A 12,767-nucleotide genomic window follows, 5' to 3' on the forward strand; every position below is an offset into this window, starting at 1 on the left:
AAAGGAACACTAAATAATACAACATCCATCCATCATTTATTTAAATACAGTACTCCATTGCAACTTGGAAATCCTATGTCAAGGATCCCTAAATATAAACCTGAGAGTTCAACGTCAAAAGTAAATAAAAACTGAAACTGAAGTAATACGTAAAACTTCTACCCTGAACTGGATCGTAAGAGTAGATGAGTTCGGATGGTCCCACACTGCTAACCTCAACCTTGGAACGGGTACTGATCGTATCCTGAAATTACAACAATGGTGGGTCAACCCCACGAGCAAGTCCTCTCTACTATGACCCAAATCAGAGAATCAAATAAATTAATTATTTATATCCGGATGAGTACTATATCTGTATACATCCTAAGGGAACTATCCAATGTATAACATGACCTCAACCAGAATAGACGGTGATCACTTAGACTCACACTAGGTGGTTAAGTGTCGCCTTTCCCTACCCGGGAAATCAGCTATTATACATGGTGCACGGTACTGACAACACAGACTATAACGAACTACACAGTGATAACACCCCTCAAAGTACTAATGAATATACTGAGCATATAAATTAGGCAATACATGCCAATAATATTACTAAATATACTGAGCATGTCAATTAGGCAACACATGCCAATAATATTAAACCACATACCCCGACAGCCACACATCTGTCTATCGCAACGAATGCATAAGGTATAAATGAGTCGAAACTTATTAGCCAGCTCACATGGTTCTATAGGGCAACACATCCATATAAAATAAATGTGACATAATTAAACAGTCCATTTATTTCCTGAAATTGCACACAGCAATAGTAATCATGGTTGATATATGATTAACAGTATAAATATCCCATAATATATAATGGATAAATTAGATGACGATAACCGTGACATTATTATATTTGAACAGAACCATTTAATAAAATAATAACACCATCTATAGTAATGTTGTTTAAATGAATCACATTCATATCCGTACGGTAAACGGGCCAATTAAGTTTTAGAAATATTAATCGGCCATAATAATACTTAACGGGTATTGAAATAATAATTTCGTGGCCCGTTAAACCCGTAATACTTAACGGGTATTGAAATAATAATTTCGTTGTACCGCGGTAACATGGACCGCGGTGCACCGGATCAATCGCTCCTGTTAATGGCCCAGATGCGCGCGCATACCCTCCTATGGTGCGCCGCATCACACCGGATCACTCCGGTCATCTCCCCCATTGCCGGCGACCGGAAAACTCGCCGAAAGGTCGCCGGAAATTGCAGAAAAGCCCCGGAAAACCTAGAAAATTCTAGAAAAATCCCTAAAGCCTTATATAATTATTTTTAGCTATATTTTAATTACATAGGCTAATAAATAATTATCTAACCCCTTTAATAATTAAAATCGCATTACTTTAATAAACTAAAAATTAATTTATTGACATTCCTAGCATGGTTTCTAGTCTCTAAAAAAACCGAAATAAATTAAATGAATAATTTATGGATTCAAAGGGGAAAAGTAGATAATAACTTGCCTTATGGATTTAAAATAAATCCGCCGGTTGTGCGTAGTCGGGTAAAATCGCCTACACCGGTCCAAGCTTCTTTCTCTCTCTCTTTTCCTTTCACTCTTATAAAATAGTTCTCTGTAATTTTTAAGCTTTCTAACTTAAGTGAGTTTCCTTAAGGGTAAGTTGGCTAACTAATATATATATACAAACTTATATAATATATATAATACAAAAATCTAATTTACATTAACTTCTCACCCATTCCTCACATTCCTACCTATAACATTTAAGCCAAGCAAGCCAAGTCAAGCAAAATGTCCTAAGGTTCAACTATGGGAATGAAATTCTATCCTAAGATTTAATTTTTCATCATTACATTGATTTATTATTATTATTATTATTATTATTATACAATACAAATTAAATACTTTAATTAACTAACTAATATTAGTTAATCTAAAATATAACCCATAAAATTTCTAAACTAATCATTATAATATATAGAACATAAAATCAATATTACATGCACAAATAAATAAAATTAATTAAATAATTTAACATGTATAATTAAAAGGTGAATAAATCTACACATTAAAGAATTAACCTAACACAAAATTAATTTAAATAAACTCTTTAAAATTACGGGGTATTACATATTACTAGATGACACCACGCACCGATAACCTTCTCCTAATTATAGTCCCAATGTGGACTATTGCAATCCGATTACGTTCTCCTAATTATAGTCCCAACGTGGACAATTGCAATCCGATTACCTTCTCCTAATTATAGTGGGACAATCCGATTACGTTCTCCTAATTATAGTCCCAACGTGGACAATTGCAATCCAATTACCTTCTCCTAATTATAGTGGGACTATTGCAATCCCATTACCTTCTCCTAATTATAGTCCCAACGTGGACTATTGCAATATTATCCACATTATTTTTCTTTCTTCATGCCAGAAGAGTGAACAAATTATTTACTAAAAAAATTAATTTTGTTGAGTCTTACTTTATTGCATTGCTTTTGGATAGAAAACCCTCCCTCTTAAATTCATATGCTAATCTTTTTTTAAAAAATGTAAGTTAAATTTGATGAGGTAAGTTATAAAATGAAAATATCTGTAGCCTATGTCCATCACTGTCTAGAAAAAATACACCGTGTATGGTCCTCTCCAGACGGAAAATACGGTATAAAATTGCCAATTTGATATATATATATATATATATAATACGGACACGTGGCTAATTGTGAAATAATTTAGACAAGAGGATGAGGATCTCTCGAATCCCGATGTCCTTTTCCATCTTTAAAAAAAGCGCGTTTTAGATTTCTACCCATTCTTATTTTCGTTTTCGGTTCTTCACCCTCACTTTTAAGTATCAGAGTGTAGAGAGTAGAGAGAGAAATCGATCGGAGAATGTCGACTATTACCGTTCCGTCACAAGTTCCTTCCGTAGCCGAAGACTGTGAGCAACTCCGAAAAGCCTTTGGAGGTATATCTTTCTCTCTCAAACATTTGTCTGTGTATTGTGATCGCTTCTTATATGGATCTGTAGTTACGTTTCACTGATCAGATCGGTGTTTTATTTTTATTTTTATGGATCTGATTATATATATACACATATGTGTATAGTAGTTAATTTGTTAATATGATATAGTTCATTACTTGATTTGCTGATCATCCAAGTTCGAGATATCATTGTTGTTAAATATGTAAATTTTGCTTCACTTGTGATCGGATCGATCTTTTGGTGGAATGATCTGGACAGAGACCAACATTTTACTGAGATCCGAGTGTGTTTTTTATAATAATAGTGAACTTGTTACTTGATGACCTTATATGATCTTTGAGAGTCCAGACCTACGATTATATGATCTTTGAGAGTCCAGACCTACGATTGAGTGTGTAACAGTTTCTTGATGTTGGTGAACTAGTATGTGTCATCTTAACATGATACAATTGAATGATTTCATTATTTTTAGATGTTGGATTACTTTGTTTGCTCTCCTCTGTTCTTCTAAATTGTTAATTATTGTAATCTAAAAGTGTATACGCAAATTTGTATGTGTTTATATAATATTATATACTTCTTGGATTGAATTTATAAGGATCGTTGAAAAACAAAGGCGCTTCATGGTTGTCAGGTGGTATTTCCATGGTCTGTGTTGATTTTGAAAAACTAATGGATTCAGTTTAGTGTAAACTTTTATAAATTTAAGAGGAATTTCCAAAATTAAAACGGCTAATATAATATGCAATTGAAACTTACCAACTCTTGTGATTTTCCTCAATTGATTATTAGAAACAAAAAAGAGTGGACAAAAAGACCCATTTTCAATTATTTTCCAATTTCCTTTCTCTGTGTTCCAAACAGAGCATGATGGTGGGTTGCAAAAGGTGTCTATTTTTTTTAGTATATGCTATGGTAAATTTTGATACAGAGTAGTGATGAGAGAAAAATGAATGAAACGTTTTTGTGGGCCTAATATAATTTTGATTCAATATGGATGTTTAATCTTCTATAGTGTTAATACTCTGATGATGTTTGTTTCTTTTCATTTCATTGCTTTCTTGTCTCATTGAATTGATTTTGTGCTATTATTGTCGTTACTTTTGCAGGATGGGGAACAAATGAGGGATTGATAATTTCTATATTGGCTCATAGGAATGCTGGTCAACGCAAATTGATTCGCCAAACTTATGCTGAAACTTATGGAGAAGATCTCCTCAAAGCACTGGACAAGGAACTTACAAATGACTTTGAGGTTGGGTTTTCCACTGCTACAAAATTTTTGTGCTATTGACATAAAGACAGTGCCATAAAGGCATAACATAGAGTTTACTTTAGTACAAGATAATACTTCTAGTACTACTCAAATGGTTATTGTACAAGACTCTCTCCCCCTAGAACTTGGTACTCTCACTTGGAGGTTGTTGGTTACAAATAGCTCTAACTTTCCACATAACTCTATTTATAACTCTCTACTATTCTAGAATCTCTCTATCCTCTACAATAACTATCTGCAATCCCTCCAAAACACTCTAGAATCTTCCGACTTTCTTAATACTCCATAATCTCCATGCAACTCTGCAAGACTTAAACCATTCTTCACATGCCATGCATACGTCATGAGTGGCGCAACCTCCTGCAAAATAGGCGGGTGGTTTGATTAGGTTAATAAGGAGAGAGGGATGAATTAAGTAACTAATAGATTCTTTTTCCCATATTTCTTCCTATCAGAGGATTGTAATGCTGTGGGCTCTTGAACCTGCTGAACGTGACGCATTTTTGGCTAATGAAGCTACAAAGAGATGGACTTCAAGCAATCAAATTCTTGTAGAACTCGCTTGTACAAGGTCCCCGCAGGAACTACTTTTGGCAAGGCAAGCTTATCATGCTCGTTTTAAGAAATCCCTTGAAGAGGATGTTGCATATCACACAACTGGAGACTTTCGCAAGGTACAACCTATATAGTTCATTGTGTTACTTGGTTTGATGAGAGACCATATTGGCATCATGGTTTGGTTACATGTTTGGTGAATTGATTATTTCCTTACAAAGAATGTACTGTTTCAAAATTTATATAGAAGTCTTCTTTAAATTTGAAAGAGTAATTTTGTCATGAGAACCCTCTCATGATGAGCTCTCCTTACTGAACCAATGAATTAACCGGCTCATTTGACTTTTCACATATCTCAATAAACTGTCTCAATCCAGCGGTTAAATAAAGAGACCTCATGTCTCTTGTCATGAGAAGGCTCTCATGATAGCATTATTCATTTTGAAATAAATTGAAAATGCTTCTTAAAATGTTGTGGAATGAGTCTTCACATTAATAAAGAAACCAAAATGCCCTTAAAGTTGTGAACAACCATCTGTCTTTGGGGAGGAAAAAATGGTAGCTACATCAAGGATTGAAATTCTTTTATTTTATGCTTATTATTTAGATGGGATTATCTGTTTACAATAGATTGTGTGAATATTTGATAACATTTATTCATTTCATTTCTGGCTGCTTCCAGCTTTTGGTACCTCTAGTGAGCTCATATCGATACTCTGGAGATGAGGTGAACATGAGACTTGCAAAATCAGAAGCTAAGATACTCCATGAGAAAATTTCAAATAAGGCTTACACTGATGAGGATTTCATCAGAATTCTGACTACAAGGAGCAAAGCTCAGATCAATGCCACACTGAATGACTACAAAAATGAGTTTGGGACTGATATAAACAAGGTAATAATGTAATATAATATTTGAACCATATCAACTATTATATATTCGCAAGATGACTTCTGTCATGTTGGCCTAATTTCTGATTGCAACATATTTTATGTCTCTCCATTTAAAGATTGTCTTGGTATTGTTTGATGAATTTGTATATTTATTTAAAAATTTAATATTATGAAGAAAAAAAGATATATACCATGACAAAAGACGTATTGGTAAAAGCCTGGTAGACTTTTGGATTTATATAACAACTATAAAAAATTTCAAATCTTTTGGTACTGAATTTTTTTACTTGCGGAACTTTTTGAAACTATTAGGGGTTCATCTTTTGATTAATCAAAGGTGGTTCAAGTTTCTATGGCCTCAACATTCTCATCTATTTTTTTTCCCTAAGCAAGACATCCCCCTCTCTCCAATCGCAACAGTAGCATGAATTCTCAACAATGGTGCACAACCCATTGGCATTAATCATTTATGAAAATTTTGTTCATTTTGTTGGATCTAGTTCCTGCTTTTCTTTCTTATAGTTGGACAAACTTCATGAAAGCTGACAATTTTAAATCTTTAGGTCTCCAACAGGTGAGAGGTGTGGGTCCACTGTTCCACCATCCCTTCCTTGGGCTCCCGGTTCTAAGTCATGGCTCAAATATATTGTCTTACTTTTTGAATTAATTTAATGATATTCTAATCGCCAAAAAAGATGGGTTCGAACATGAACAACTAATGAAATTTTTCCATGTGGAATTAATTTTTGTTTTGTCCCCAACAACAATCTAATTGCATTTTAGAATAATTACTGCCACTACTAAATTTAAGTAGCTCTCTACCATAATGAACTTTTGGTTTTTCAAACAATATACTTTGTGAAAAATTTATATATTTTTGTTTGCACATTCTTTTACATCATGTCTGATATATTTAAGATTATTTAGCCAAATAGAACTTGAATTTATGGGCCTATTATTCACATTGTTTGCCAGTCACATGTGGATATTCACTCTAGAATCCGGGTTACTGAATATAATTGGAAACAATATGGCTACCAACCGTGTTCCAGATTTGAGAGATTAGAAATTACAAAATTTAAACACAGCCATATACGCATTTAGTGAAAAATACTTTGAGATAAATGTCTGCAAAGAGGGGGAAAAATAATAATTGAAAATAATGTTATTTTGGATGAATCAGAACTGGATCTTTAGACGAGTGAACGGATTATGCATTTCAGATTGTCAAACATTATTAGTTGATGTAGAATAGTCATTTACTGATCCTTACCTTGGTTTTGACTTCAAGGATTAGTAATTAATAAGGTTATTTTGTTGGCAGAATTTGAAAGATGATCCCAAGGACGAGTTCCTTGCATTACTCAGAGCAACAGTGAAATGCTTGACCTACCCCGAGAGGTATTTTGAGAAGGTTATTCGTTTGTCAATCAACAAGCGTGGAACAGATGAAGGCGCTCTTACTAGAGTAGTCGCAACAAGGGCTGAGATCGACATGAAGACCATAAAAGATGCTTATCAGAAGAGGAACAGTATCCCTCTCGATCGTGCCATTGCCAAGGACACCACTGGAGACTATGAAAAAATTCTCCTTGCCCTGATCGGACATGAGGATGCTTGAGTTGTGAGATGAGTTAGCCTCTTATATCGAATATCGATGTAGTGGTTTGAAGTTTTTCCATCTTCCTGCGTTTCATTTAGAACAGTGTGTGCTTTGTGTGGGCTATCCTGGTTGTGCGTGGTATTTTGCTTTTGGTCTTATATGCCCCTTTTTAAAAGACTCTAGACATTACCTAATATTTACTAATAATAAAATGGTCTGCTTTATTTACATTCCTGGTTCTCTTCTATCATTTTAGGTACAATTTATGTTGGTGGTAGGTCCTTTTCTTATATATGTTTAATTTTATCCCCTCTATCCCAACTTTTTTGTTGAGATCGCTAATTCCACTTGGGGTGGATGCAAGTCTCGGTGGTAACAGCTATTACTCATAAAAGCACAAGTACCAGAGGAACTATGTTCAGCTTTTGCCTCAACTTGAAAAGGGGATGCGTCAACTTTGTTGCTAGGTAAATTCTTAAAGGATGTGCTTGTTACAGAATAACTCTGGTTTCAAGTGGCAAGTAAGGGTTGCATCCTGCACTGAAAGTAGGTATTTGATGCGCTTGCGATGCACGTTGCACCATGCAAATTAGAGCCATGTGTGCACAACTCATGCCGGCGTGTGCACATTATTAGAGCCATGTGTGCACAACTCATGCCGGCGTGTGCACATTACGTACGACTCTGATTAGCTCACGTTACACCGTGCTAATAAGAGCCATGCATGCACAACTCACGCCGGCGCGTGCATGTCACGTATGACTTTGATTACGGGGCACATTGCACCGGGAGCACTGTGGCCAGAGATGGGGAAGTTATTTACGTGTGTAAACTAAAGGCTGTGTCATATCCTGCCCAATTTTGAAGAAGGTTTATCACGACTGCATTGCATCTTGAGTCCCTAATTGTTTGTCTTAAGAGATTTTTGTCTACAAAGAGGTAGTGATACCATGCATATCCACCAAGGTTTTCTCAAGAGTGTAGAGGGGGACGAGCAACACAGTTTTCACACAGACATGGTTAAAGCAAAGCAAGGACTGGTGACAACTGTACATTCAAGTTAAAGCAAAGCAAGGACTGGTGACAACTGTACATTCAAGTTGCTGACAAGAGAAGGAAAGAAAAATCATCTTGTAGTTGGAGGATGCTCAATGTGAGCTTTCCACATACAAAATCAATGATCCATGCCTTATTTTGCCTAATAAACACAAGTTCAAAACCTTCAAGTCTTCAACCACTGTGTTCAAATAACTGGCTCCGCACAGTCTCCTATTGTTGGTGAAAAGCTCCATGATAAAGAAATGTTATGTACGGAGTATATAATAGCAATTGAAATAGGTCTTGTAATCGTCTCGTTTGCTTTAGGAACAAGTCCAGGCATCACATTTAGACAATTGTAACTGCGACGTTCCAACTTTGTATGGTGCATGGTTGAGATCAAGAGCACAACATAACACAATAGTCCACAAGATAGAATTTTTAGTAACAGCCATGCACTTCATTAAGACAAAAGACCGGAAAAACACAAGATTATGGACATACCACCCAATTAACCAATAGTCCCCAGCTGCTAGTGAACATGTTAAATATAACCAATACCAAAACCCACAACACAAGGTCAAATCATATGAGAACAAAACCAACCAGGAATAAGATAAAACCAGAAACAAAAGTAATAATGTAAAAATAATTGAGTTAGACCTAACAAGTTAAACTAGGGCAATGCTGCTCTCCCCACCAGGGGGCTTGCGAACCCCGCCTAGGTAGTCTCGAGATTCCTTCTTCCCATCAGCAAAGATATTACTGCCACTCATCTCACGCAGTTTTGCTGAGCTCAGTGGTTTCTCCGCAGATTTAGGAGGAGCATCACCCTTAAAAATGTCATTTCCTGTCAGCTCTGCAAATTTCTGGTTGGGAATCTTCTTTGCTGTCTTTATCACTGGTTCCTCGCCAAATATGCCATTGCTCTGGGCTCCAACAGGCTACAAATATATAAAAGTCCAAAACAGGTCAAGACATAAATCATGTGAAAAGACATGAATTTAAACGAGGAAGAATTTCATGGTGCATAAAAGATCAAGGATAGAACATGAGCTGATCTGTGAACTTTTTCTCAAGCATTCATCATATCACATAATTGTATGAACAATCTAGGTGAATCAATTTTCTCAGTTCATGCAAGTGCAATTTTGGCAGTATATGCATATCATGCAAATAGCCCTTCCGAATCCTCCCAAATCGGAACACTAAACATCAAAATTAGTATTATGTGCACGTGAATGCTTGCGTGTGTGCATATGCTGAGAGAGAGAAACACCATATGAGTCATTTCTGAACCCACACATTTCACTCACATTAGATGTTTTGACGGATGGGCCTACATAAGATGGTGCAGATTCTCCAATGCTTATGCTTTCTCTCAACGCCAATGCACGAGCAGCCAATGGCCGGGGCTGAATTTCAGGCGGGGGAGCAAAAATGTCTTGTCCACTAAGCTCCTTGTACTTGGCATCAGAAAGCTGCTTCTTCAGCTTTGCCTCGGACTCGCTTAGTGTCCCACTTAGTTCGCGCTGCTTCGCCACCTCAGGGATTGAAGTAGGCTTCTTAGGAGAAACAGTCTCTTCATCACCAAATGAGATGTGGCTGATTCCAGCAACCGCTTGCTGATGACAATTTTAACCATAAAAAATTAAGCAGTTTTTCATGAGGTATTATGTATTCCTTGTACCCAACTGACATCACTGTGGAGTATAGAGATCCATAAACTGATAATAAATTTTGAACTAATAATGATCCAAAATATACCTGGTACATACGTATTCCAGTTTTGTTATTTGGGGTAGCGTTAGCACTATCAGATTCTGTATCATTTTCTCCATTGGCTGCAAAAATACCGCTACCAGTCATCTCCTTTAATTTATATCCTGAACAAGGTTTCCTGGAGTGTAGCAAAGATAACAGCTTTAACAACCCAAATAAATGAAGGGAAAAAATTATTAAGAAAAAAAAAGGAAAAAAGAACTCAATGATTTATTATTTCAATATCAGAAAAATTCTATATGATTAAATGAATAGTAGAGGTAGAATTGTGGTATCTCACGTAGTTTAGAGGCATGTGAAAAGGGTTTCCTGGAGTGTTGCAAAGATAACAGCTTTTACAACCCAAATAAATGAGGGGAAAAAATTATAAAGGAAAAAAGAACTCAGTGATTTATTTTTTCAATATCAGAAAAATTCGATATGATTAAATGAATACTAGAGGTGGAATTGTGGTATATCATGTAGTCTAGAAGTGTGTGAACAAATTGCTTTGACATCTTATTTGCAAGTTCTGGCAAAGAAAGTATTGATATATTATAAAACACTAAAAAAGAGAGGTGATAGACACAATATATTTATGAATATGTTGTTCCCTAGGAGTTCAACCATCTGCTGTCTCTGATGTCCTATGGTCATGCATATTAAATGGCCACAAAAGGGGGCAGCTGAGACATTCCAAACATTTGTTGCATGAACAAAGCAGAATCATACTGTTTCAAACTATCATTGCATGCACCTCTAAAGCTGTTGGGATACCAAATCCTGTGAAAAGTGTCATGCAAGGTCAATAATAAATACTTTAAAGTGACTAATGCTCTGTTTGAAAACATGATATAGAATTGAAAACCAAAAAATAAGAAAAATTGTATCATAATTCACAAGTGAGAATAACCGGGCAAACATAGTAGAACTAGTACTCTTTAAATTCTCCAAATTAGGCCAATATATGGAACTTGAAGGAGAGAGACTTTGTTGTATTAGATGTCATGCCCCAGCCTCAATTATTAACACCCATTTTTTAATTTTTTTTAAATATATGCCAACAGTTATAAGCCCCCTTATGGTTTTAATCAGCTCACTGTGTTTAAAATCCCAACCTAATTTGAAAATGCTGGATGCTTTTTACAACCGATTTTTGTCCCAAAATTGAAATTAACAAGGTAACTTAGATCAGATACAATTGCAACTACAGGAAATACAAGTACATGAAAAACTACAAACCTTCACATAATACCAAAGCAAATAAATTTTGATAGAATTATACTAATTCTGAAAAATAAAGTTTATAGCAATGTTATCCACGTGACAAACATAAGATCTGAGCACCCAAACAAGAAGTGCATTTCAATTGTACTTGACAAAAACAACTTCATTCAGCAAACGAGAAATCAATTTATTCAATCACAAATCAGTTAACAAAATAACATTTTGAAAATAATTGAACAGGAAACATAGAAAAAATAGGGGGAAATGGGATACGAAGGAGATAAACAAGCATCAGAAAAATGTGAAAACGTGAAAAATGCAGATAATATATAAAAAGAAAAATTAATAATTGAAGAAACAAACAATTTTCTTTATCCTGTCCACATATGAGGACATTTATTGCCTCCTTGAATTATTAAAATATAAAGATAAAAAAAGCACAAAATTTTTAAGAAAATCATTCATGATTTATATGAAACAGCTCGATCAGATCTCTCACCTATTCAATAGACTCTCGACTTCTTCATCTGTAACCTGGCCCCCAAACACAACCTTACTGATCCCATCCGACGGCTGATATTAACCCCAAATCAAAATTATCAACTCCAAAGACTTCAAATTTAGAAATCTAGAGAGAGATCATTCATTTTTATAAGAAATAATTGAGCTCACCTGGTGTGAACGAGCAGCAGAGCGAGCACCGGAAGTAGCAGAAGCGGTCGCCGGCGAATCGGCGGGGAGATTTTCAGGCCAGGTGAGCAGATCTGCCGTTGACGTGTGAGGCTTCCTCACCGGAGTGCTTCTTTCCATTGCTTGAAACGAAAATGCTCCAATCGGAAAATTAGAGACTCCACACAATTCACCTCTCTTCAACGCACACACTCTCTCTCTCTCTCTCTCTCTAAAAACACTGTGTATAGTGTGTTTCTCTCTCTTCACGCAACTAAGATCCGTCTCCGAAATGACGACGCTATCCTCTCTCTCTCTAAACACGCACTTTCTCTCTCTAAAAACACACCTGTGTGTTATGCTTGTTGACTGTTGAGAGAGGTACTTGTGTGCTCAGTTTCTGTTTTAAAAAAGCGAACTTCAAATTCGAATTTTGTTAAGTCTCCTCCGATAAGGCCTTGTTTGGCAAGCATGTGCACCGATTGGACCGCCACATGTCGGTGACAGAGAGACTCCACCAGCAACTGTTATTTTTTTATTGACTAAACTGCCCTTAAGACCATGGATTACCAAAATTGCCCCTGCCCTACCAAGTTTATTTTGCTCTTTTGAACGCTAGAGCGGAAAGGGCATATGAGACATAGGGATGTATAAAGATTGGTGTTTCGTTGTTCATACGGTACCCAACGTAACGGTAAAGTTATCCGTTAGACATGATAACGT

At 35.8% G+C, this 12,767-nt stretch overlaps 2 protein-coding genes across 2 annotated transcripts; one reads left to right on the plus strand and one right to left on the minus strand.

Annotated features, from left to right (window-relative positions):
- Positions 1–2,843: 2,843 nt before the first annotated feature.
- LOC132274178 (annexin Gh1-like) lies at positions 2,844–7,577 on the plus strand. The gene is made up of 5 exons (XM_059775379.1): positions 2,844–3,003; positions 4,131–4,276; positions 4,753–4,971; positions 5,535–5,747; positions 7,071–7,577. The coding sequence occupies exons 1-5, from the start codon at positions 2,928–2,930 to the stop codon at positions 7,365–7,367; spliced, it is 951 nt and encodes a 316-aa protein (XP_059631362.1). The 5' UTR covers positions 2,844–2,927; the 3' UTR covers positions 7,368–7,577.
- Positions 7,578–8,825: 1,248 nt separating this feature from the next.
- On the minus strand, positions 8,826–12,456 carry LOC132274179 (uncharacterized). Its single transcript, XM_059775380.1, has 5 exons — positions 12,048–12,456; positions 11,875–11,948; positions 10,155–10,287; positions 9,704–10,012; positions 8,826–9,331 (listed from the first exon to the last, which is right to left on the minus strand). The coding sequence occupies exons 1-5, from the start codon at positions 12,183–12,185 to the stop codon at positions 9,059–9,061; spliced, it is 927 nt and encodes a 308-aa protein (XP_059631363.1). The 5' UTR covers positions 12,186–12,456; the 3' UTR covers positions 8,826–9,058.
- Positions 12,457–12,767: the final 311 nt, after the last annotated feature.

Source organism: Cornus florida, unplaced genomic scaffold (genome assembly GCF_030987335.1).
Source record: "Cornus florida cultivar Cherokee Brave unplaced genomic scaffold, ASM3098733v1 CherokeeBrave_3.0.0_Hap2_Chr09, whole genome shotgun sequence".
Classification (NCBI taxonomy): domain Eukaryota; kingdom Viridiplantae; phylum Streptophyta; class Magnoliopsida; order Cornales; family Cornaceae; genus Cornus; species Cornus florida.

Coding starts and splice junctions, on each gene's coding strand:
- LOC132274179 (XM_059775380.1), bottom strand. CDS start 12,185: ATGGAAAGAAGCACTCCGGTGAGGAAGCCTCACACGTCAACGGCAGAT. Junction 10,288..11,874: donor GTCGAGAGTCTATTGAATAG/GTGAGAGATCTG, acceptor GCTACACTCCAG/GAAACCTTGTTCAGGATATA. Junction 9,332..9,703: donor CATCCGTCAAAACATCTAAT/GTGAGTGAAATG, acceptor ATATATTTGTAG/CCTGTTGGAGCCCAGAGCAA.
- LOC132274178 (XM_059775379.1), top strand. CDS start 2,928: ATGTCGACTATTACCGTTCCGTCACAAGTTCCTTCCGTAGCCGAAGAC. Junction 4,972..5,534: donor CAACTGGAGACTTTCGCAAG/GTACAACCTATA, acceptor GGCTGCTTCCAG/CTTTTGGTACCTCTAGTGAG. Junction 5,748..7,070: donor TTGGGACTGATATAAACAAG/GTAATAATGTAA, acceptor TTTTGTTGGCAG/AATTTGAAAGATGATCCCAA.